General features: G+C 50.2%; 1 protein-coding gene across 2 annotated transcripts in view; it reads right to left on the bottom strand.

Annotated features, from left to right (window-relative positions):
- Positions 1-22,639, bottom strand: part of TSPAN15 (tetraspanin 15) — a 78,809-nt gene extending 56,170 nt beyond the window's left edge. The window contains exon 1 of one of the 2 annotated variants that reach the window (XM_033209942.1): positions 22,388-22,639. In XM_033209942.1, coding sequence (XP_033065833.1) covers positions 22,388-22,483 — 96 coding nt within the window. In that variant the 5' untranslated portion in view covers positions 22,484-22,639. The remainder of the gene's footprint in view (positions 1-22,387) is intronic. The other variant, XM_033209940.1, reaches the window with a different exon arrangement.
- Between the last annotated feature and the right edge of the window lie 3,817 nt (positions 22,640-26,456).

Raw genomic sequence — 26,456 nt, 5'->3', positions numbered from 1 at the left:
GGGCCCCAGTTCAAGGGCTCATGTCTCCAAGGAGGACAAAGGGGAAAGGAAAGGAGCACTGGGCAGCCGGTCACATGGGCACCCTAGGCTCCAATCCCAGCTCTGCTACCAACTCTTTGTGACCTTGGGGAAGTCCCTTACCTTTTCTGAGCTTCAGTTTCCCAGTTGGCATGACAACCCCAAGGGTTGCTCCACTGCTCTGGGAGTCCACGGAAACTCCCCTCGAATCCTGGCACATAAGCAGACTGCGGGCGGCCCGTCTCCTCCTCTCGCCCCACACACTGCTCTGACTCCGCCCCCACGGGCTGCCCTCTGCTCTGCCACTCGGCCCAAGGATGTCACATGTCTGTGAGGGTAAAACCCTAAAGCAGACAGTAATGCCTTCCCTCCCCAGCCTTGATGAAGGCACACACCTCCAGCACTGCCTCCCATAGCAGCCTCGGAAAGGACATGGTTTCCTTGAAATAATAAAGCCAAAAGGGGCTCATACCCATCCTCCAAGCTCAGCTCAAAGCCCTCCTCCCATCGCTTGAGCCCAGGAGATCACGGCTGTAGCAAACCATGATCGTGCCACTGCACTCCAGCCTGGGTGACAGAGCAAGATTCTGTCTAAAAACAAGAAAATGCCCTCCTCCCGTGGGAAGCCTTCTTGGATCACCCCAGCTACAGGGATATCTCTCCACTTCTGAATATCTATAAAACCAACAATGGGAAGCCCTTGCTGGTAGTGATATTGACAGCATTAACTATGCTCTTTGGACAGAGAATTCCAGGTATTTCTTATGGACAGCATGCAGGACATAGTGGCAAGATCCAGTAACACACATACAACTTTGCCCTCAACAACTTCACAGTCTGCACATACTACGCAAATGCATTAGGATGTCCCAGAAGTTCACAGAAGTTTGGTGGCTTAGTTACCAGACCACACTCTCCTCATGGAAGCCAGACAGAAAGTGGTTAGGGCCCAAGCCTGTTCACAATGGCCGAATAAACCACAATATCCTGAAGCCAGATGCCACGCATAAGCTCCTGGCACCCAGCAGGCACTTAGTAAATGTTACTTCTTCCCCAGTAACCATGTAGTGCTGTTGTAATGCTGACATTTCAAAACCCAAGTCAGAAGCCAGAAACCATTTCCCCTTCAGACCCTCTTTGGTTCAGGGTTAATTCCAGGGGGAGTCCCTATTCTGAATTCCAAGGCAGCACTCACTGATTCCACATACATTAAGCACCTCTTATGTAGCAGACATTGGGAATAAGCAGATGAGTTCCTGTCCTCAAGAAGCTCTGTCTGGTGAGAGACCTACCAGCACATCAACACATGTGGGAATCATCAAAACCCTGGGGTAGATGGGATCAAGTGTGCAAAGGTGCCGGAGAGAAGGAGACACTAAATGAGAAAGGCAAGATCAGGGAAGGCTTCCTGGAGGAGGTCATGTTTGAACTGAGTCCATTTAATGGACAAGCAGGAATTCCTAAGGTGGACAAGAGGGATAAGGAGTTCCAGATGCCCATGAAGGTACCACAGGAACAGCAGGTCAGGTCAGCAGAGCTGGAATCAAGGACAGGCAGAGGACAAGGGAAGGGGAGGCAGACAGGGAGGTTCACAGAAGCCACAGCACCAAGGCCAGGTCTCATGGGTTAAGCCAAGAAGTCCATTTATTCATATGACATCTACGGACTGAGTGGTTGTTGCACACCAGGCATTATTTAAAGCCAATGGGTCTCAAAGTTTTTGGCCTGAGAACTCCTTTTCATTCTTAAAAATGTTTGAAGATCTGCAGCTTTTGTTTATGATGATATCCATCAATTATTTACCATAAATTAAAACTAAGACTTATTTTAAATATTGATTAGCTCATTTAGAAATAACAAGAGACAGCTCGGAGCAGTGGTTCATGCCTGTAATCCCAGTATTTTGGGAGGCAGAGGTGGAAGGTTCACTTGAGTCCAGAAGTTCAAGACCAACCTGGGCAACACAGGGAGACCTCATCCCTACAAAAAGTAAGAAGAATTAGCCAGGTGTGGTGGCATGGCTCTGTGATCCCAGCTACTTGGGAGGCTGAGGTGGGAGGATGGCCTGAGCTCAGGTCAAGACTGCAGTGAGCCGTGATTGCAACACTGCACTCCAGCCTGGGTACTAGAGTCGAAAGAGGGGAGGGGAGGGGAGGGAGAGAAGGGAGAGGGAGAGAAAGAGAGAGAAAAAAGAAAGAAATATTGATTTATATGTTAAATAGCGTATTTTTTTATTTAAAAAATTCCCCCCAAAAAACACACAAAAACTGAGTGAGCAGAGTGGCGTGGGCTCTGCATGTTTGTAAATGTTAACGTCTGGCTGCTGAGAAGGCAGCTGGATTCTCAGATCTGCTCCTCATTGGCTCCATTGCCACATCGAGTGTTCAGGTGCCTCTGCAACACTCCATCACATGCTCCCGAGAGAGTGACAATAAGAGTCTTAGTATTACTATGAAAGTGGTTCTAGATGCAAGAACACCTGAAAGGGGAACCCAGAGGTCCCTAGACCCACTTTGGGAGCTACTATTTTAAGAACTGGATGTGCAACAAGAGCAATGAAAGAAAACCACAAAAATCCCAGCTTTAGTGGAGCTCACATTCTACTTGGGGAGAGGCAAATATGTAAGAATAATATATACTGTGCTATGGTTATAAGTGCTACCAAGAAAAATAAAATGGGGAAGAAGGCTAGGGAAGCTGGGGAAAGTGGCCATCAGTGTGGCCAGGGAAGGTGACATTTGAGAAAAGACTTGGAGCAGAGGAGGCACCAAGCCACATGGATACGTGAATGAGCATCCAAGCAGGCACCATGGCCTTGGGATGTGCCTATGTTTTCAAGAAACAGCAAGGGGAATGGAGCTGCTGGAGAGGGAGCATCTAGGAGATGAGGCAGTGGGCTGATCAGGAAGGAACTCTGAGGCCACTGAGAAGACTGACTTTTGCTCTGAATGGGTGGGAGGCACTGAAAGTTTGCAGAGAAGTGCTCTGTTGCAACTGTGATCTTATTTTATTTTAAATAATTGAGACAGGGTCTTGCTGTGTTGCCCAGGCTGGTCTCGAACTCCTGGGTTCAAGCAATCCTGCCTTAGCCTCCCAAGTAGTGCTTGCCACCACGCCTAGCTGTGATCTTTAAATGAGTTGTTTGGACTGCTATGCCAAGAGACTGGGAGATGGAGGTGGGATGGGCCGGTCAGGGAGCTACTGTGGTGACCAATGTGAGGTGACAGTGGCCTGGACCACAGTGGGCATGTGAAGGGTGTCCAGAAGCAGGCAGTGTGTTTTGAGGCTGGAATAGGGAAATAATTGAAATAATTTAAGCAGGAGAGTCTCATATTCAGATTAACTTTTAAAAGTTCTTTCACCAGAGTGTTTCACATCAGCCTATGTGTTCATCATGATGGGGAAAGGTGCCATTGCAATGGAGAGGGCTGGTCAAGTTCAGGATGGCCAACCATGGTGTGGCCAGATAGCACACACCCCCTAATGGGATATTCCGTACCTCCCGCTGCACCCCCTGTGAAATGCTCCTGCAGGAAATGTGTGGCATGAACCTAATCATGAGGAAGCTGTGAAGCTCTGAAGCAAATCCAGACATTCCACAGATCAAGTGGCCTGGAGGCTTCAAAGAAGTAAGGATACTTCAAAAGAAGTAAGGATAGTCTAGGCTGGGGGAAATTAAAGAGACATAGAGCCAGAAGTAATGTACGAACCTTGGGTGGATCCTGGATTGGGTAAAATATCAGCCACAAACGACATTTGGGGAATGAGGTGCTTTCCAACACCATCAGCCAGTTCTCCGATTCTCCTGAGAGACCAGCTGGGTGTCGTACAATGTAATTCAACCCTGACACCATTTACCTGGAGTTAGCATCAGATCCCACAGGTTAATATGCTCAAGCCCATGAGATTAGGCTGGGCATGATGGCTCATGCCTGCAATCCTAGCACTCTGGGAGGCCAAGGTGGACAGATTACTTGAGCTCAGGAGTTTGAGACCAGCCTAGGCAACATGGCGAAACCTCATCTCTACAAAAAAATACAAAATTTAGCTGGACGTGGTGGCGTGCACCTGTAGTCCCAGCTATTTAAAAAAATTAAGTATTATTAAAAGTAATGGCAAAAACTGCAATTACTTTTGCACCAACTTAATACTTGGGAGGCTAAGGTGGGAGGATTGCTTGAACCTAGGAGGTAGAGGTTGCAGTGAGACAAGACCAAGCCACTGCACTCCGGCCAGCCTGGGCGACAGAGTGAGACTCTGACGCAAAAAAAAAAAAGCCTACAAGATTTCCTGACCTTCAGATGCAATCACAAGTCCAGGACTCAAAGTCTGGCTGTAAGTCAGGGGTTCCCACAACCCCTTCTCCAAGTTTGATAATTTGCGCAAATGGCTCACAGAACTCAGGGTTACTTGTATTAAACAGTTTATTACAAAGAATACAACTCAGGAACAGCCAGGAGGAGATGCACTGGGCAAGGTGGGCAGGGAGCTCCCAGGCCCACTCTGGGCCCACGCCCACCCCTCAACACCTCAGTGAGTTCCCAAACCCAGAAGCTCATCTAATCTCATTGTTCAAGAGTTTTTTCTCTTCTACTGGTTGAGAGTTGGAAAAAAAAAAAGTTTTACATAGAGCTCAATCTCCAGCCCCCATCCCCCACCACCCCCACCCTTTCTGTCCAGCCTGCAGGAGAGGCTGAACTGTCCAACCCTCTAATTATTTGGTGTTTCTGGTGATTCGCCCCATCCTAAGGCCGTCTAGGGCCTTCCCCTAAGTCTTTTCATCAGCGTAAACTCAGGTGTGACGAAATGGGCTCACTATTAATAACAAAAGGCATTCTTATCAGGAAATTCCAAGGGTTTTAAGAGCTCTGTGCCAGGAACTGGGGACGAAGAACAAACATATTTCTTACAACACAGGAATGTCATAAGAAATGTATGTAGGACTGAAAAGTTTGATTTCACGGTGATTTTTTTTTTTTAATCAGATGGACAGCAGTGGTGTGAGGAAGAATGCCCTTTCTGGGAAGCCGAATGCTGGGGTATTTAGAGGAGTGGGGTCACAAACCATTGCAGTCTCCTTGTAGCTAGGTTGGCAAAAAAAAGAAGTGGTGTATTTAGAGAGAGCTGTTAAGACAAGATGTTCACAACCGATAACTCAGAGGTGGGCAGATGTTCTTTGAATTCTTCCTTCCATTTTTCTGTGGGTTTAACTTAAAAAAAAAAAAGTCCATTTCCCCTATCGCAGCTTGATACAGGAAGTATTGATTAGGGGATACTCCAGCCACCTGATAATGCTCCCCGTCTGGTATGAGAGAAGGGGGCTCTCTCCACCCTACCCCAGCCTACCCCAAGCATCAGAACCAAGGAACAAAGAGCCGCTGCCCCACACATCAGTGCACTAACTTTCCAAGAGCCATGACCCGGCCACACCAGGGCACACTGGGTCTCCCCAGGCAGGCTGTGGACAGCCAGCTGGGGGTCTTTCAGTCCTTTAGAGCATCTTTCCCCAGTGCCTGGCATGGGGCCCAGTGTGTGCACCTGGTGATTAAGGGTGGAGATTCAGGGAGCCTTGGGTCTGGCTTCCAGACACCGATCAGCTCTACCAATGAGACTGTGGGGGAGGGGGCGGGGCCTGGAGTCTCGTGGGTGGGGACAGTTTTCCAGGCAAGCCTTTCCTAATCGGCTTTCTGAATTTCCCCTAAGCAAGGAAAGGAACCAGCTGGCCCCCGTAGGTCTTGGATTAGGGACAATGTAGGCAAGTAACACACGACAGTCCCCACCAGGACCCCAGAACCTATAACATTCAGGGTCTCAGAGGTCACCCCTCAAGTTTCAGATGCACTGGGCCATTTTTTATCAAAAAGAAACCAAAAGCAATGTATAAACTGTGATGCTGGGTCCTGATTTTTTTTAATGCGCTATGAGAGATGTTTTAGGGACAATTAGGTATGCTTTGGCATAAACTTAGTATTTTCTTAGGCATGATAATGGTTGTGGCTATAACTACATCCAAGAATATTCTTTTACTTTGTCTATAGCAAGCAAGTTCTATGTTTTCCAAGAAGAGGTTTTTGTTTTGTTTTGTTTTGTGTGTGTGTGTGTGTTGTTTTATTTTGTTTTGTTTAGAGGAGACAAGGTCTCACCCTGTTGCCCAGGCTGGGGTACAGTGGTATGATCATAGCTCACTGCAGCCTCAACCTCTTGGGCTCAAGCGATCCTCCTGCCTCAGCCTCCCAAGTAGCTGGGACTGCAGGCGCATGCCACCACACCAGGCTAAAGGAAGAGGTTTATTTACTACAGGTTTCAGTCTTCCTTTGCCTAAAACTCCAGACCAGATTCAATGTCATCAGGAAACTCTCAGTGGCCACAGGCAAGGGTCAGCTCACCAGAGGCCTGGATCTGGTGGCCTGTTCTGGCCTGGAATTAATGCCTAAACCAGATGTTTCACTAACTGCTACCCTGGAGCTAAATACAGGCTGTAATGGGAACCCACCTATTACACATCCAAGTGCACCTATTAGGAAACAGAGTGCTGAGGGCTTTAGAACATGCTCCTCACTGCATGGGGAAGAGGCCTGGGGGAAGGGAGAGGGAGGGTCGCTTGTCACCTTAAATCCTTTTCTCCTCTGCTTTAAGAAAATCAGGACAAGAGAAGATGAATGCAACAAGCCAACATGACTGTGAAACCCTGTGCAGAAAGCGGCAGCCGGGAAAGGAGGTAAATGTCAGGAACAGGCTCCCAGAGGGCTGGCGCTGATGCGACCCAGCAAAGAACCCAGGCCAGCTGGAGGTGCTGGACCACTTACGAGCTGCGTGATGCTGGACAGACCATCTCCCTCAGAGCGCCAACTGCCTCTCCACTGTGACATGGGAATATAACGGTCACGCGAAAGAGCCTCTGAGGTGGCGAAACTCCTTTGTAAACCTAAGATGCCGGACCATAATGAGAAGTCACTTCCTTAACAGTCAGCAGGACACAGACTGTGTTAAGTGTCTGCACCTGACCAGGAGGTGCCACACTGCCTACGTTCTCAGAAAAGAGCTGGAAGGAACCACTGAGAACTCCCAGTGTCTCCCAAACTCCAGCCATTCTCTTATCACGTCTCCACATGGTCAGGTTGGCCAGCTACTTGCATTATTATCAACTCCATGTTTTAATAAAACCTCACTGGCTTTTCTTACTCAAGTAAATACGGTCCTGACCTAAACTAATCAAGATCTACACAATCACAAGTTTGAAGTACTAATTATTTTTTTAATACACATCACACTTCCCACATGCATATTAAAATGTTTAAATGTTCCCCCATGGCCCATCTACAATCATCTCGTGCACCACCAGGAATCAGCGGGGGGACGCTGATCTGGCCCAACCCCATGATTTTGCAGATGGGAATCTGAGGCTGAGAGAGAGGCTGGCACTCCCACCAGGTCACACCGCAAATTAGCCCTCACTCAGCAGCTGCGACCCGGGTCTCCCATCTCCCAGGCCAGCGCTCTGTCTGCCACAGGCTGCCCTCCCTCATCAGGAACAAGACTTCTCACGCCCTGGCATATCTTCTCCAAAAAAAGAAAAATTTAAGGATGCATTTCTGAAGGACAGTGATGCTGGCCTCACTTCTGCCTTCCTGCGGCTCCAGAGAGCCAATGGGACCTGGGCCCTGGCGTCTGGTGCCACTTCGGGTCAGCTTGCTCCCTCCATCCCAAGGTGGCAACCGGCCCACCTCCCTGGGAGAGCCTGTGGCCCCTGCCCTGGGGAGCTGGTGCTCCTCCAGCAGAGATACCAGTCCCTGTGTTAGCAATGTCTTGTGACTTCTACATAAAGTTACAAATCTAACCGGGATGGCCTTCTGGAAGCGCAGAGTCTCGGGGAGGATCAGAGACACCCTCATGCTTAGAACATGTTTGATGAGTGACTAAATGACCAAACCAATGGACAAACAACACATCCCCAAAAAGTCCATCTCTCTAAGAAAAGTTCTCCCAAGAAAGAAGAACAAACATCTAGGCCAGGAAGGAAGCGGGTAAGTCCGCCGAGAGAGGCTTCACACCCCACCTCCAGTTCTCACGAGTGCGTTACCTAACTCTCTGAGCATCTCCTTCCCAAGTGCAAATGAGGCAAGAGCAGCGCTGTCTCTTAGGCTGCTGGAGAATGAAATGAGAGGATGGCTAGAAAACAGCTCAGCCCAGAGCCTGGCACACAGGAAAAGCTTGTTTTAACTGTTAGTTTTAAAGACAATATAGGACAACCTAGGAGGATGCAGAAGGCACAACCCAGCTAGACAGAGTGTGGGGGAATTCCTGGCTGAAAAAAAGTCAAGTTTCATTCCATGTGAGGCCAGCACCAGGAGACCACAGTGGAGAAGGAAGATACTGTAGAAACAAACAGGCTGGAAGTAGGCCCCACCCCATCTCAGGGTCCGTGGGTACCTGAACAACTCCTGCCCTCCTCTTGTCTCTGCTCTCAACATGAGTCTACCTGCCTAGTGGTTGGAAAGCCAAGCGGCCACTGCCACCCCCAGGGGAAGCCCACAGCCCAACATCCTGAAGCTAAGTGTCTCTGCCACAGCTTCCTGGGAGCCTCTGGCCAGGCCTGCTTGCTCCACCCAGATCACAGAATGTCTGCAGCTGTCAGAGCATGCTGCTAGGACTCAGTGAGCGCCAGCTTCTCAAGGGGACAGGGACAGGGCTGGCTCATCTGTCCCTGTGAGCCGGTCCCTCCCGGGTCAGAGGCTGAGTCAGAACCAAGCCAGAGACATGAACAAGGTTCCCTCAGCCTGGGTTCCGACCCTGCAGGGAACATTATTCTCTTCTCTGTGAGAAGTCACAAGTCAGCACTCTGTTCCCACACCCTGGCTGGAGAGGAAGCTCCTGGTTTGAAACCACTGAGTAGTGTCCATTGTCCCCCCTGCACACTAGAGATTGTCCCATCGGCAGAGTTTTAGAACCAGGGGCACATGCTGGGTAGCATGGGGCTTGGTTTCCTTCTCTCTGAAAGGAAGGGGTAGCACTAGATGCCCTCTATGGCCCCTCAAAGTTCAACCCACTGGAAGTCCAGGCCACATCCTAACTGCCCCACACAATGGGTGACGCTCCTGTTCTGAAGCTGTCAGGGAATCCCATGTTTTACAGCTCAGCTTGGCAAGCAGTTTTGATTTAACTGTATTCACAGCTGGCAAGTCCTTCCCGAGAGCTAGCTCGCATCTACCTTCCTCAGTTTTAACCTCTTTCCATCAGGTGTTCCTTGCAGAGGGGAAGCCCTAAGAAACCAGCTGTAGGGCATGGCCCCCTGGCCTGAGGAGGAGCCAGAAGCCTCACTCCCCACAGTCTCACTCCTCCCCCAGCCCCTCTGTTCTCGCCCCACTCCTTCCCCCTTGGTTTTCAGCACAACCCACAGAAGGAAGGTGGTTCTCAGGGCCCTGCTCAATTGGGCCCCTCCCTATTAAGGCCACCTGCTGAGGCAGAAGGGCTTGCATTTTCCTATGGCTGCCTGGACAAATGACCACAAATGGGGTGGCTTAAAACAGAAGTTTAATCTCTCACCATTCTGGAGGCCAGAGACCAAGGTGTCTACTGAGCCATACTCCCTCCAGAGGCTCTAGGGGAGAAGCCCTCTTGCCTCCGCCAGCTTTTAGTGGCTCCCAGAGTTGCTCGGCTTGTCTGCCTCCGTCTGCACACAGAAGGCCATGTACTCAGTTCCCTCTGTGTGCTCATGGTCTCCTCTTCTGTCCATCTCAAATCTCCCTCTGCCCTTCTCTTATAAAGGCACTTGACACTGGATTTAGGGCACACTCAGGTCATCTAAGATGATTTCATTTCAAGATTTTGAACTGAATTATATCTGCAAAAATCTTTTTTCCAAATAAGGTTACATTCACAGGTTCTAGGACCTAAACATACATACCTTCATACGTTTTCTTTTTTTTTTTTTTTGAGATGGAGTCTTGCTCTGATGCCCAGCTGGAGTGCAGTAGCGCCATCTCGGCTCACTGCAACCTCCACCTCCCAAGTTCAAGCAATTATACTGTCTCATCCTCCCAAGTAACAGGGATTACAGGCATGTGCCACTATGCCCGGCCAATTTTTGCATTTTTAGTAGAGACGGGGCTTCACCATGTTGGCCAGGCTGGGCTCTAACTCCTGACCTCTAGTGACCCACCCGCCTCAGCCTCCCAAAGTGCTGGGATTACAGGTGTGAGCCACTGCACCCAGCCAAGAACATACCTTTTTGATGAGGCCACGACTCAACCCACAACAGAGCTCACCCGTCAGAGTGAGAAATCAAGGCCTCATCCTTCTGCTAACTGACCCCTAGCTTACCACCATGACCCCAAGCAACGTCCTCTCCCCTGTCTGGCCCTCTTTCACCATCTGTGAAGTGGGGATAGATCACCGCCTGCCACACCTCTCCTATGGGGTCACTGACCTGGAGATCACAGCCAGCTTTCCAACACGATAATCCTGCATCGGGACTTCTCAAACTCAAGATATCATTTAAGGAGGAAAAATTATCACTGGCCACCCCACAAGTTTCTGAATCCCTGACTCATAAAACTCAAGCCTGATTCTATGGAAACTTATTCGAGTTACAAAGGTAACCGCACAGAAACCTTGCCTTTAGAGCACATAAAAGAATGTTTTGAAGGTAACCAAAAGGAAAGCAAAATTCTACAACTCACAGACTCCTCTCCCTCCCACAACATACATCCTGGTTCCCTGCAGGAGAAGCCAGCTCTCATAGTCTCCCACATTCCCAGGCTGGTGGTCTCCACATACCTCCACCAACCCTTCCTCACCCACATGGGGCCCCACTGAGTCCCCCTACTCTTCTCCCAAACCCCTGGATAGAGTGTTCTCTTTCTTTCTGGGCCTCTCCCAACTGTGTTTGCTAACTTTCCCCAGCTCAGAGAACCTGTCCAGATTGCAAGAGAGGTCAGAAGAAGGTCTCAAATCACTCAGGATTCACCTACAGAGAAAGGTGTCCTGGAAATCGCCAGTACCATCAGAATTCCCTTACAGATACCACCCTGAGCTGTGGTTTCGCCTCCAGCTGCAGATTAGAATCACCCAGGGAAGTTTAAAAATTATAGGTAGGGCCAGGCGCGGTGGCTCATGCCTGTAATTCCAGCACTTTGGGAGGCCGAGGCAGGTGGATCACGAGGTCAGAAGATCAAGATCATCCTGGCTAACACGGTGAAACCCCGTCCATACTAAAAATACAAAAAATTAGCTGGTTGTGGTGGCAGGTGACTGTAGTCCCAAGCTACTTGGGAGGCTGAGGCAGGAGAATGGCGTAAACCTGGGAGGCAGAGTTTGCAGTGAGATAAGATCGCGCCGCTGAACTCCAGCCTGGGCGACACAGCGAGACTCCATCTCAAAAATAAAATTAAATTAAAAAATAAAAATAAATAAAAATATTACAGATAAAGCTGGGTGTGTTGGCTCATGCCCATAATTCCAGCACTATGGGAGGCGGAAGCAGGTGGATCACTTGAGACCAGGAGTTCAAGACTAGTCTAAGCAACATGGTGAGACCCTGTTTCTACAAAAAAAAACACAAAACTTTAAAATTAGCCAGGTATGGTGGCACATGCCTGTGGTTGTAGCTACTCAGGAGGCTGAGGTGGGAGGATCACTTGAGCCCAGGAGGTCAAGGCTGCTGTGAGTCATGATTGCACCACTTGCTCTGGGTGACAGAGCAAGACCCAAGACCCTGTCATTACAATCATAATTTTTTTTTTTTTAATTACAGGTGCCTGGGCCTAGCCCAGACCCACTGAATCAGAAGCTCTGGTGATGGGGGGGCGGGGTGGGGGTGGACATGTGTCCTTGTGAAATCCTCCCAGGGTAGGAGGCCTTGAGCCGTGAAGTCACGGTCCACTGGCCAAGAAGGTCCTGTCTTTTGACTCTGGGAAGTGACCTAGTCTCAGAATCCTGTGCAGTCTCGGCAGCCGACACCCCACCCTACTGTACCCAGGAGATGGTCCCAATCTGCCACAGGGTGGGCCAGAGGCTGGCCTCAGCCCACCACCAGCATCTGGCACACGGTGAATACCCAGAAATGAACACCCTGACCCCAAGCACCCCCACAGTCTCCCCACACTGCACCCAGCACAGCTGGAGAGGCTGGCATGGCCAACCCTCTGGTAGGAGATGGGAAACAGCCGGGGGGGGGGGGGGTGCTGTGTCACTCACATAAGGTCACAGGCAACATCCTAAGAGGGACTTCCAGCAGCCCCAGGAGTCGGGGGTTCTTGCTCTCCCAGGCAGGAAATGGGAGGGCTCTGAGGAGGGAAAAACAAGCCCGTCTGGGCCAAGGCTGTTTTCCTTCCACCCTCCAGGGAAACATTTGCTTCCCTGCAGGCCCAGATGCAAAATGTCTTGTCGAGAAAGTCCCTTTTGGAAAAAATTAAAACCCAACAGGCACCTTTCCCACAGTGAAACAGTTCTTGTCTCAGGAACAGATGCAAATCATGGTTCTCACACAAGTTACTTCCACGCTCAGGCCTCAGTCTCCTCCTCTGTAAAATGGGACAGGGCACACGGGGTCATTCTGAGAATGCAGAGAGATGACGCAGAGTGTGGCGAGACACGCTGCAGATGGCGTCTCCTCCCAGCATCTGCATGAACGGTTACCCAGCCAGATGCCCACTCAGAGCTCTGTGGGCACTGCCTCATCCAAGCCTCACCCCTGTGGGCAGCACAACAGCTATCCCCTCCCAGCAGACAAGAAAACCAAGGCGCAGAGAGTGTTCCATGACTTGTCACATGGACATTCTCCTCACCCGCCAACCAAGAAGTGCTCATCCTCCTCAGCTCTGCTTGGCCTCCAGGCCTGGTCTTCCCAGAGGGCATTTCTGACCTGAACACTCAGATCCAAGAAACATTCTGTAGCCTGCCCTCCCTCTCCCAAGACTCATCTCCACTCCTCTCTGCGAGGCCTCCCTGCCCAGTGAAGCCCTCAGAGTCCTCCCAAGGACTCCTCTGTAAAACAGGACAAGAGCCCCTGTCCTGCCCAGCTCAAGGGTCACTCTGAGAATCCAAAGAGATGAAGCAAAATGTGGCAGTCAGGCCACCACAGTCAGGCAGCACAGCTCAGACTGGCCCTTGATGGAACCAGCTTCTCCAGCTAGTTGGTCTGACCCTTTGGGCATGTATGTGGTCTTTTCCAGGGACTGGGCCCTTCCCACCCCTTAGTTCCTGGGTTACCACGGAACTAAGAGGCAGAGATGACTGCCATCTCCTTCACAGGCCGACCCTCTAGCTGGGGAAGGTGATACCGTAAGTCTATGGTGTCTCTTCCTCACCTCCAGCGGCTCAGGGGCCTAACTTGGAGCTAAACAGCTCATCCTGACTGAGAGCTAGGACCTCTCAGAGCCTCGCAGGACACTCCTCAGACAGCCTGCCTGGCCCTGTGTGCCTGTGGTGGCCCAGTGCCTCTGACAGTGTGCCATGGTAGCCAAGAAACTAAAGGGTGGGAGGGGCCCAGCCTCTAGAAAAGACCACATGCACACCCAAGGGGTCACACCATCTGACTGGAGGAGCTGCTTCCATAGCTATCTGTTCTAGGCAGGCTGAGTACCCCTAGGGGCAAAGGAGCCTCCTCTGACAAGACAGATTCCAGAGGTTCTCATCTCATCTCATCTCATCTCATCCCATCTCCCCAGCTACACCTGGGCAATGCAAGGTTCCCAGGTGACTCTCCCTCCCTCCGTGGGCAGGGGGCCTTAGAGTTTCCTTCCCTCCGTGGGCGGGGGGCCCTAGAGTCTCCCTCCCTCCATGGGCGGGGCACCCTAGAGTCTCCCTCCCTCAGTGGGCGCCAGGCCCTAGAATAGACCCTGTGCTTTTGGACCTCTCATCTCACAGGATCCTCCCCATCGCCCTCTGGGGTACTCACAGAGGGGGCATCTCGGAGGCTTAGAGAGCTGGTCCTTTACCCAGTGTCACACAGAATAGCCAACACCAGGTCTCTGGATGGCAAGACCACAGGGCCTGACAATGAAACCCTGCTTCTCAGTCACTTGAACCCCAAACTCTTCACACAACCAGGCCCCTGCCACCCTCTCCACCCACAGCGCGGCCCTTCCTGGGCTTCCTCATCTGCTGCAGCTATGCTTGCGACCTGCCTCAGGGACTCTGCACTCATGGCTCCCTCTGCCTGGGATGCTCTGGACAAGTCTTTATGGCTGTCCAGAGTCTTTATTCTCTGGACAAGTCTTTATTCTCTATTTGAGCTTCAGCTGAAATGTCAGCTCCTCATAAAGGCTTTCCCTGACCACATCACCGAAAGTAGAAACGCCCATCCCTCCCCACTTGCTTCCTAATTTTCTCCTTAGCACCTGTCCCAAGTGATATTTATTTACTGCTCTGTCTGTCTTCCAAGGCCTGGACTAAGCCTGCCTTGTTCATAGTTGTTTCCCATACCTATCACAGTATCACAGCGCCTGGCACGCAGTAGGCATCAAATAACTATTTGTTGACTTAATGAACAAACAAACCAACCAGAGAGCACGGCTAGTTAAGACTGAATGCTCCTGCCTTCCAACAAGAAGTCGAGTCAAACCCATTCGCATCTAAAAGTTCTCTCTGGGAAAGCTTGTTTTTTTGTTTGTTTTGTTTGTTTGTTTGTTTTGTTTTTTACCCCCACAAAGTTTTCTGACCAGACTTACCCAGAAAACATCTTTCCCCTGTGGGGAGCCAGTTGGTAAGAAGTTTCATTATCAGTCCCTTATCAGGTTGACCGTGAGCCCCACCCCAGGGTGGCATTGTGAATCACCTGGGAAGAAAGGGCTCCGGGTAGGAGGGCAGGTGGTTATTCCTGCTTCTCCAGGAACCAACCCAAAGGCAGCAAGGTTCAGTCCTATGACACAAAGCAATTCCCCTATTAAAGTGGGGAAGGAGACCATGTACAAAGTCGAGGCTAAGAGCGAAGGACATTTCTCAGGGCCTTAGTTTGCTCATCTATAAAATGAAGGTGTTGGAAGGTTCTCCAAACCCCTGGCAGGGTTGCAGGCCTGATTCTCTGGATATTAAAGGCTCTGTGGCCAGACTGGGGGAGGGGAGGACCTCTCTGTGCCCGAGGCCTGAGCCCAGTCTGATGCTGTGAGATCATCTCTGATGGCCCATTAGGCACGGCTGGCCACTTCTCCAATATGAAGGCTGCTCCACTTTCAGCTTCACTATTTGAGTTTCACTATTTGGATTGCTTATCTAGAGCCAGAAAATGAACTTTGCTCGACAAATCAAACACAACAAGAAAAATGATTAAAGAAATAAAATGTCTACATATATGTACAAGATGTCCAGATGGATGTTTACCGACACGTAACAGTGGTTGAATCCCAGTGGTAGAATCAGAGGGGACTTTTGTTGTTTTCATTGTACTTTCCTGAATGGCTTAATTTTTTAAGCTATGAACATGTATTATTTCCACAAAAACAATAAAGCTCTTCTCGAAAGTAAAAATCTCATCCTGCTGCACTCCAGCCTGGGTGAGAGAGCGAGACTCCATCTCAAAAAAAAAAAAAAAAAAATCTCCTCCTGGAAACTGTCTCCAGAGAAGTACTTTCTTTTCGGCCTGGCTTCATCTAGCGCTTCACTGGGAGGCCAGGGACGTGGCCTCTTTCAGAAAGGTTATCTTCCACCCTCACCCTGACAACAGGGAGGAACATACACGGCACCTGGAAAGGTCATGAGGGCCCAAGGAAGAAACTGGAGTCAGGCAACATGGGTCTGGTCTTGGTCTGTCACTAACTTGCCATGGGCTTTCAAGCAACTCACTTCTCCTCAGGCCTCTGATTTCTCCTCGGTAAATTTAAAAGGCTGCACTAGAGGTGTCTTTAACAGCCCTTCTCATTCTTAGCCTATGGCTCTTGAGCAGCAAAGCCAGAGAGGAAGGCAGGAAAAGAACAGCTAATCCGTGAGTAGTTGATGGAGTGTTCGTCATGTGCCAGGCACCGCTCTAAGCTCTTCAGAGGTATTAACCCACTTAATCTTCTCAGCAACTCTCAGGTAGGTACATAATATCCATTTAGAGAAGTGGATGGAAGTTATGCCTAGGCCACTTAACCTTTAAGTCTCAGAGCTGGGATTTGAACCCAGGCAACATGGTACAGAATCCACACTCTTAACCATTAAACTATAAGAAATGTAAGAAATCACAGGCCAAGCTCTGATAAGCAGGTTCATCCTTGGAGAAGGCCCAGAAAGAGTTTCTGTTGCCTCTGGCGTTCACTGCCTCCACGACCTATCCACCCTCAGCTCCTCCCTACTTGCCCCCAACTCCCACCAAGTCCTTTTCTTCCTGATTAGTCAACACTCCCCAGCCACGACACTTATACCCACTTGAAAGTCCTACCCTGTTATCAAGGAAATAGGCTTGGTGCTCTATGGGGAGCCCATAGCACCATGATCAGCCCTGCCCACTTTGCAAAGTCAAGGCCTCAGCAGACCTGACCACTGCGGGTTACACCCCCAGCCAGGCCTCTGCCCCACGTTGGATCCTTGCCTTGTAGGTGCAAGTGGGACTCAATCACCATCATGCAACAAGCCTCCCCTGAGCACCTACTGTGTGTGCAGGCCCCAGGGCCAGCATTCAGAGGAGGATATGGATGAGCTACAATCCTGACCTCCGGGAGCCCACAGTCCAGCAAGGAAAAGCAGTCCTGTAAGCGGATCTCTAAGATACCCCGTGGGCAGTGCTAAAATTAGAGGTGTGTCCCCAACAGGCTGAGGGTGCATGTGTCAGAATGATTCACCCTGTATGGTGGGAAGAGAAGGCTCTAAGTGCCTCTGTGTGAGCTCATTTTTCCCGCAGACATCTCCATGACTTACTGGAAGGGTGAAGGAGCACTGGCCTGAGGATGCAGAGACCTGGGGTATATGCCAGCTCTGCCAAGTGAGCCTCAAACACACCTTTTTGCAGCCCCACAGTTCCCTGCTGAAAACAAGAAGGCCCTGAGTGTGGGACAGATAACCATAAGTGGTTTAGGGGCATATTCATAGGGACTTACAGACTGAGCTTTCCTCGTTCAATGCCCTTTCAACCCCTCCGATTGCATCAAGGAGTGGGTCTCAGTTTGGGTGCTAGTCTGTCTTTAAGCCCCTCAAGCACTTGCCAACCTACCTTTTGAACAGAGAGGGTGGGCATCAGGGTCACAGGCTTCAGCACCCACGACATCTAGCCAGGATTTAGTATCATTGTTTTGTTTTCCCTGTACTATATTTACTTTAAAACTTTACCTGCTGTTTATGATGAGGGTGTCTTGGTTTCTCATTCATAATACTAATATAAAACCTCTTTTTAAATATAAATTTAAAGGCGTGTATATTCAGGGCAACTTGAATCTATGTGCCTGGAAAATAAAAAATATATAATTAAAAAAGGGAAAAAAAGAAAAAGAAATTTAAGTTTAAAAAGTAAGTTTAGGCTGGACGCGGTGGCTCACGCCTATAATCCCAGCACTTTGGGAGGCCCAGGCCGGTGGATCATTTGAGGTCAGGAGTTTGAGACAGTCTGGTCAACATGGTGGGACCTCATCTCTATCAAAAATACAAAAATTAGCCCAGCGTGTTAGTAGGTGCCTGTAGTCCCAGCTACTCGGGAGGCTGAAGCAGCAGAATCGCTTGAGCCCGGAAGGCAGAGGCTGCAGTGAGCCAAGATCACACCACTATACTCCAGTCTAGGTGAAAGAGTGAGGCTCTGTCGCAAAAAAAAAAAAAAAAAGTAAATTTAAATAAACATATTAAGTAAATAATATTACAATTGGTATCACCTCTATATAGGACAATTTAATAACATCAAAATGTTAAATGCACATACAAAAATAGGCAAAGCTATTCTATACTGCTAGATAATCCAGTGGTGATCACCCTCAAAGGTAAGAGATAGTGCCTAGAAGAGGGCTTGAGGGGTATCTGGCTTCCGCTGTCCATTCTGCTGGTTGACCTGGGGGCTCACTGTACAGGTGTGTTCACTTTGTGAAAACTTATCAAGCTATATACACTGATGACAGGCGTGTGTCTGCATGTATAACACATATTCACGTACCCCTTAACTCAACAACCCCACGCCTAGAAATTACTCCGCAGACATATACACCCATGCAAAATGACACATTCAGAGATACTCACTGTGTCACTGTTCTCAGTAAAAAAAAAAAAGAGAGAGAGAGAAAGAAAGAAAGAAGAAAGGAAGGGAGGAAGGAAGGAAGGAAGGAAGGAAGAAAGGAAGGAAGGAGAAGGAAGGAAGGAAGAAAGGAAGGAAGGAAGGAAGGAGAAAGAATGAACGAACATTGGAAACAACCTAAGAGTCCCCCAGCTGGAGACTATTAAATAAATGTGGCATAGATTCCACTCTAGTGGTACATAGTTTTGTGTATAGTGTGCTACCTTATTTTAAATATACATATGTTTGGCCTAGGACATCCTTTGACTAGGATAGCTCAGAAAAGAGTGACAGGAAACTGGTAACAAAGGCCCCCCCTGGACTGGGCAGGCCAGGAGAGAGGAGTAGGAGGGGAGGCTTTTCACTAACCACTACCCTTTTCTTTTATTTTTTTTTTTTTTTTGAGACGGAGTCTCGCTCTGTTGCCAGGCTGGAGTGCAGTGGCACTATCTAGGCTCACTGTAACTGCCACCTCCCGGGTTCAAGCGATTCTCCGCCTCAGCCTCAAGCTGTAACTGAAACTACAGGCACACGCCATCACACCAGCTAATTTTTGTATTTTTAGTAAAGATGGGGTTCCGCCATGTTGGCCAGGATGGTCTCGATCTCTCAACCTCATGATTCACCTGCCTCGGCCTCCCAAAGTGCTGGGATTACACCTTGCCCAGTCTTACCCTTCTCTACTTCTAAATTTTGTACCAAGCCCATGCATGCATTTCCATCAATAGTAATTTATTTTTTATTTTTTATTTTTTTGCAAGAGTCTCATGCAGGCTGGAGTGCAGTGGCACAATCTCAAGTCATTTCAACCTCCATCTCCTGAGCTCAGGTGATCCTCCCACCTCAGCCTCCCAAGTAGCTGTGACTACAGGTGCATGCCACCACGCCCAGCTAATTTTTTTATTTTTAGTAGAGACAGGGTTTCACCATGTTACCCAGGCTGGTCTCGAACTCCCAGGCTCAAGCAATCTGCCCATCTTGGCCTTCCAAAGTGCTAGGATTACAGGCATCAGCCACAACGCTTGGCCAATAGTAATTTTTTTTTTTTTTTAGACCGAGTCTTGCACTGTCTCCCAACTGCAGTGCCGTGGCATGATGTCAGCTCACTGCAACCTCCACCTCCTGGGTTCAAGCAATTCTCATGCTTCAGCCTCCCGAGTAACTGGGATTACAGGCACACGCCACCACGTCTGGCTAATTTTTGTATTTTTAGTAGAGATGGGGTTTCACCATGTTGGCCAGGCTGGTCTCAAACTCCGGACCTCAGGTGATCCTCCCGCCTCAGTCTCCCAAAATGCTGAGATTACAAGTGTGAGCCACTGGGCCCAGCCCCAGTAGTAATTTTTAAAGTAAGCAAAAAGTCTTACAGAAGGTACAAGCCTGTCATAAAACTTATGAACCCTCTAGACCTAAAAACAGATGCAAATTGTTAGCACTTTGTACTTATAAAGCAAGTAACCCTTCCCTCAGGCCCGGAGATGGACCCAGAGATAATGGGCTTTCCTGTAAATGGTTTCCAAATAACAGTAAACCTGGTCCAGGACAAATTACTTAACTCACACTGGGCCCTGCCCTGCAGTCAAACTCTGGCACCTGGAGCTGCCCTGGCAGAGCTGGCAGGTGGCTGAGTTCTTGGCATGGGTGTGGAGATTTTAAACAGAAATACTTCTCCGGATGGGAGTTAAGGATTAGTAAGGCAACCTCAGTCCGCAGAGGAGGGAGTCCAAGTTTTGAGAACGGCCCTGCCCAAGAGAAGCAAGGCAAGGGTCATTGAGTGGGCTTCTCTGGGAGCTGCAAAGGACAGCGACAGAGTAAAGCCTTAAAAATTAGAGTTCTGGGGCCGGGCGCGGTGGCTCACACCTGTAATCCCAGCACTTTGGGAGGCTGAGGTGGGTGGATCACGAGGTCAGGAGATCGAGACCATCCTGGCTAACACGGTGAAAGCCCATCTCAACTAAAAAAAAAAACAAAAAAAATCAGCTGGGCATCGTGGCGAGCGCCTGTGGTCCCAGTTACTCAGGAAGCTGAGGCAGGAGAAGGGCGTCAACCCGGGAGGAGGCGGAGCTTGCAGTGAGGCAAGACTGCACCACTGCACTCCAGCCTGGGCGAGACAGCGAGACTCCGTCTCAAAAAAAAAAAAACAATTAGAGTTCGGTTTTATTTAACTGCATGATGTATGTTTGTACTGCACTTGTTTTGCTCATATGTCACTCTTTCCCCATATTGCTAATCCTAAAATAATTCAGTGAGGTCCAGGGCAGAGATTCACTTATTCATTTTACAGATGAGAAAATGGAAGTGTGAGGAGGTAGAGAGACTGGTTAGTAATTATACATCTGGGGAAGGGGTGAAGCCCGAAATACAACTCCCATCTTCCTACCTCCCTACCCATCAACCTTGGGCTCTCCTCTTTCAATTCTGATCTACAGAGAGAAGGGCTCACAGGCCAGACAAGGGGCAGGGACAGAAATCCTAGGGACGTAAAGGACTTATGAGACCATCTAGGGCAGCAGTTTTCAATACTGACTGCACACTAGAATTACCTTAATTCTGGTAAGTAATTTACTAGAATTAAGCTTAAGTAAATTTAAATAAATACCTATGCCAGGGCACAAAAATCTGTAGATTTTGATGCAACCACTGATTTCTAGCTCAAATCACCCGCACTCCCATCCCACATATGACCTTCTGTCTCCCTGGAGCTTCCACCAACAGGTCCTTGCTCCACCCTCCGGCCCCAAACATACTGCTCATCTCTCTTCCACATTACCTAGAGTCAGAGAATTGGATTGGAAACTGGCCTCAGACTAGTTTTCTAGATGGAAAAGTCAACGAACAGTTCTGAGCCCCAAAACAGGGAAGTGACTTGTCTAAGATATCCATAAGTCAGTAACAGAGCTGAATCTGGATTTCCGATTACTAGGCAAGGCCCCACCCACAAAGGGGTCACAGGCAAAGCCAGTCCTGATGGCAAATCCAGCAGCTCCTGCTAGCAGAAGAGACCCAGCAAGGGGCTAAGGAGGACAACAGGGGAGAGTGTGTGTGTTTGGTGGGAATGGGGTGTCAGTAACTACCCTGGGGTCCCTGGGCAAGTCTGCTCTTGGGGCATACTGGAGGCAGGGAGTGATCCTGGAGTGACAGGGGCAGACCTGGCCTATAGGAAGATATCCTCATCTCTAGACCAGGGCCCAGCCTAATCTGAGACGCCCTTACAGAAACCCAGTATTTTGGGGCAGCTTACACCACAGGTGTCCAGATTCCCTGCGCATGATAGTAATCATGTCTCACACTTCTTGAGCTCTTCGCTAGGCACCGTACCCGGCCTATTTCATTTAATCTCCACGAGCATCCTACAAGTTGAAAATAATTACTGTGTCCATTTACTGATGAGGAAACCATGGCCGAGAAGGATTAAGTAACCTCCCCAAGATCACTCAGCAAGTGCTCATTTCAGAAACGCACAAACTAAAATTGGAACAATACAGAGATTAGCAATGTTTTAAATAAAAATTAAAATATAAAATAAAAGACCACTGGGAGGGACGGAATTCAAAGCTTGGTTCATGTCTAACCCCTACCATCCTGTCCCCTAACAAGGCAGAGGAGGAGGTGAAGCCCAGCGACAGCGGAAACTGAGCACCTAGGAGTGCAGGAAACGTCGTCTGATGGAATCCTCCTCGCCACGCAGGAGGCACGCGCATCCACCAAAGAGGAAACCAAGACGCAGCGGGGAAGCGTCTTGCTCAGGGGCATCTGCAAGTAACTAGCAGGGACCAGCCCCGGAATCCAGGTCTCCCAACCCCGACTGCAAAGCCTAACTACTTAAGCTCCACAGGCCGATGCAGAGGCAGTCAGTCCTACCGGGTAGGCGTGGTGGGTGCGGCCAGCGCGGTCACCTCGGCCTAGCCAGTCGGCCAGCGGACGCACAGCGGGCATACCGCCCACCGGGTGCACACAGGTGAGCCAGGTGGCACTCGATCGGTCGGCAACCAGCTATAACACTCCCGAAAGGGCGGCTGAAAATTCAGGCTGAGTTCTGGCCGCCAGAATTTTCCGGTTCCCGAGTAGAAAGGCAAGGAGTCCGCGCGCGCTCCCCTGCGCACTCCCTGGAGCGGTTAAGCCTGGACCCAACCCAGGGCTAGTGAGGCGGCGGTCGGAGTGTGGTCCCACCCCCCATCCCGGGGCCCTACTGGGGTCACTCACCCAGAACACAGTGGAGTAGATGATAAGTGAAAACTTGAGCCAGAGGTAAGAGAAGCGCGCGCAGTAGCGCACCTGCTCCGAGTCCCCGCGCGGCATTCTGGGCGCTCCCCGTGCGGGTTACGGGGGCTCCGCGGCTCTCCGGCTCGGTCTCTCAGCCAGCGCTCGAGGCCCCACCTGCGGCTGCCGGGCTACGAGCCCCGCCACCGGCGTCCTCTCCCGGACTGACACTGGCGCGCGGCAATCACAGCTCCAGCTGGGAAGCCTGCCAGCCCTGACGGCCAATGGGAGGCCGCGGCGGCCCAGCCTCTGGGAAGGGACGGGCCAGGGCGGGGCTGCTGCCTGGGCCCTAGAGGGGACCAAGAAGGGATGGGACGGGGAGACGGTCTTGCAAATAGCTCGAGTGCAACTCTGGCAACGCCTGTGCTAATGCAGGGGGGCGTGGGAGAGTGTGACCCAGACTCTAGGGAGAGAGCGAGCGTGCCCAATCGGGGTACGTAGAAATGCAAACTTTTCTCTGTTGTCAAGAGGGAAAACTATGGGAAAAGGGCAGGAATTAATCGCCCAGGTGTTGAAAGTGCAAATGAGTGTGCCAAACGTGAATGGAATAAGGAAGTGGAGTTGCTCGGCCTCAGGGAGGCGGAGTACGGCATCTTGGAATGTGTGGTAGACCAGGGTGGGGCCAATAGGCCCCCATGGAGTTGGAGTCTGGGGTTTGCTCGTGAAACAGATCTGGTGAAGGCCTTCACCAAACGACCTCGGAAGTCCCCTTCTTTTGCCAGGTGATAACCCAGCCTTGGGAAGGATTCCTCCCGGGAAAACCCATCTTCAAATTAGGTTGAAGGCCTGGCGCAGTGGCTCACCCCTGTAATCCCAGCATTTGGGGAGGCTGAGGCGGGCGAATGGCTTGAGCCCCAGGAGTTCAAGACCAGCCTGGGCAACATGGCAAAACCCCGACTCTATAACTAAAAAAATTTTTAAAAAGCCAGGCACGGTGGCGCGCCTGTTGTCCCAGCTAGTTGGGAGACTGAGGCAGAAGGATGGCTTGAGTCGGGGAAGTCAAGGCTGCAGTGAGCCGTGATTGTGCCACTGCACTCCAGCCTGGGAGACAGAGTGAGACCCTCTCTCCAAAACAAAAACAAAAACAAAAACAAGGCCGGGTACGGTGGCTCAGGCCTGTAATACCAACACTTTGGGAGGCCAAAGCGTGCGGATCACTTGAGGTCAGGAGTTCGAGACTAGCCTGGCTAAACGGTGAAACCCCGTCACTACTAAGAAATACAAAAAAATTAGCCGGGCAGAGGACGGGCGCGGTGGCTCACGCCTGTAATCCTAGCACTTTGAAAGGCCGAGGCGGGTGGATTATGAGGTCAGGAGATCGAGACCATCCTGGCTAACATGGTGAAACCCCATCTCTACCAAAAATACAAAAAATTTGCCGGGCGTAGTGGTGGGCACCTGTAATCCCAGCTCCTCGGGAGGCTGAGGCGGGAGAATGGTGTGAACCCTGGGGGCAGAGCTTGCAGTGAGCTGAGGTGGCGCCACTGCACTCCGGGCAGAGTGGCACGTGCCTGTAGTCCCAGTTACTCGGGAGGCTGAAGCAGGAGAATAGCTTGAACCCAGGAGGCGGAGGTTACAGTGAACCGACATCCCGCCACTGCACTCCGGCCTGGGCGACAAAGGGAGACTACGTCTCACTCTGGCCTGGGCGACAAAGGGAGACTACGTCTCAAAAGAACAAAAAACAAACAAACAGTAACTACAGATGAGGGAGGCAGCTCCCTCTCCTGCAAATAGCCAACCACTAACCCAGCCTGCTCCCACTTGGCCTTTTCTCAGCCTGGGACCAGAGGTGGCTGTGAGCCTGTCTCTCATGCTAGATGGTCCCAGTTTTACTCACTGTTGCTTTCCTGTCTCCCCAAGCCTAGCTCAGCCTGGGACTTGGGAGCCAGATAATCCCTGCTGTGGCCTTCAGTAATTAAATTCATGGCACAGAGGTCATAAACTCAAGCAGTGCTGGGTGGGGTCCCTGGTGGTGACTTCAGGAATGACACTCTTATACAAGTCCCCAGTCCTGGGTTCCCAGGACTCCTGCATACACAAACTCAACAGAGAAGGACAGTCTCAGAGACTTGAGTCCAGGCTGGCTCTAGCCCCCAGGGCTCTGCCCTAGGAGGAAGAAAGCAAGGTTGGAGGGTGGGAGAGAAGCAGTGCCATGCCTGGGAGGGTAAAAGGAAACCAGTTTCCTGGTACAAAACGAGCAAACCTTGGGAGGATGTTTGTATGGAGTAGAGAAATAGAACCAGGGCCAGGCACAGTGGCTCATGCCTGTAATCCCAGCACTTTGGTAGGCCAAGGTGGGAGGTTTGCTTGAGTGCAGGAGTTTCAGACCAGTCTGAGCAACGTAGCAAACCTCGTCTCCACTGAAGATCAAAAAAATTAGCCAAGCATGGTGACTCGTACCTGTAGTCCCAGCCACTTGGGAGGTTGAGGTGGGGCTAGCGCTTCTGGAGCCCGAAAGATCAAGGCTGCAGTGAGCTATGATTGTGCTATAGCACTCCAACCTGGACAGCAAAGACAGACCCTGGTTTAAAAACAACAACAGAAAAAAAAAAGGTGGAAAGAGAACCAGAGACGAATGCAAGCTGCCCTCAAATGATTACCTGAGGGCCAAGAAGGCATCTTACCATAGGGTTAAAAGTTGTCCATTTTGGCCGGGCACAGTGGCTCATGCCTGTCATCCCAACACTTCGAGAGGCCAAGGCAGGGGGATCACTTGAGGTCAGGAACTCAAGACCAGCCTGGCCAATGTGGTGAAACCCCAGCTCTACTAAAAATACAAAAATTAGCCGGGCATGGTGATGGGTGCCTGTAATCCCAACTACTCGGGAGGCTGAGGCAGGAGAATCACTTGAACCTGGATAGCAGAGGTTGCAATGAGTCAAGATCGCGCCACTGCACTCCAGCCTGGATGAGAGAGCGAGACTCTGTCCCAAAAAAAGAAAACAAAAAAAGTTGTCCTTTCTGTCCTTTGAGGTGGAAGATTAACTTTTTATTCCTCTTTGAGGGCTAGAGCCTCCAGCTAGCCCTGCAAAGCTAAGTTCACACCCACTATTTGAAGTGCTAGTCTCTTCCCCACCCATAGAAGCTTGGAATCCTTTTCATACCCTGGAAGGCTAGTTTAGCCTCCTAGTTCCCTTTCACTCTCCATATTTAAACTACAGTTCCAACTGCCACACACCTCCTCCATCGGGTTTCCTTCCTAGTTGCCCCTGGACTTCTATTCTTCCCTTCTGGCCTCTCCAACCAGCTGCATTTTCTCTCATCTTTCAAATATTCCCTGGTGACACACAAGCTTCTTAGCAAGCCCTCTCAGCTCTTCCTAAGCCCTTGAGGTGAGCCATCCCTACAAAGAGCCTTGGAGCTCTTTGGGGCTGGCACAGCCTTTCCCCGGCTGCTGGGCTCCTCCATTGTGCCTCCCCACCTGCAACCCTGACCCTGGCCCCAAGCACTAGCGCTCCTCCTGAACCACATTTGCAAACACTGAGACCTCAGAAGAAATGGCCATCTGTTTCCCACTTTTCCTTCTTTAGCCAGGAACTCTGGCCTAGAGGCCAGTCCGCCTGGTGCAAATCCTGGTTTTGCCATTACTTTTTTGTAGAACTGTTAGAATGTGTGGCATAGTGTGACATACAGGTGTGAATGTAACCCTAGCTGCAGATTAAAAGCACCTGGTGAGCTTTAAAGGTATCCTGATATTCAAGCCCCACTGCAGTCAAGTCAAAATCCCCACCAGCAGGAACCTGGTAATCAGTATTATTTTTAAACTCCCCAGGTAATTTCTTATTTTTATTTTAATTTTTTTGAGAGGCGGTGTCGCTCTGTCACCCAGGCTGGAGTGCAGTGGCATGATCTTGACTCACTGCAACCTCTGCTATCCAAGTTCAAGTGATTCTTCTGCCTCAGCGTCCCAAGTAGCTGACATTGCAGCCCCTCACCACCGCGCCCAGCTAATTTTTGTATTTTAGTAGAGACGGGGTTTCACCATGTTGGTCAGGCTGGTCTTGAACTC

Source organism: Trachypithecus francoisi, unplaced genomic scaffold (genome assembly GCF_009764315.1).
Source record: "Trachypithecus francoisi isolate TF-2019V2 unplaced genomic scaffold, Tfra_2.0 Lachesis_group9, whole genome shotgun sequence".
Lineage (NCBI taxonomy): Eukaryota > Metazoa > Chordata > Mammalia > Primates > Cercopithecidae > Trachypithecus > Trachypithecus francoisi.
Note: the sequence above shows the minus strand (reverse complement) of the source record. Positions and strands in the feature narration are given on the sequence as shown.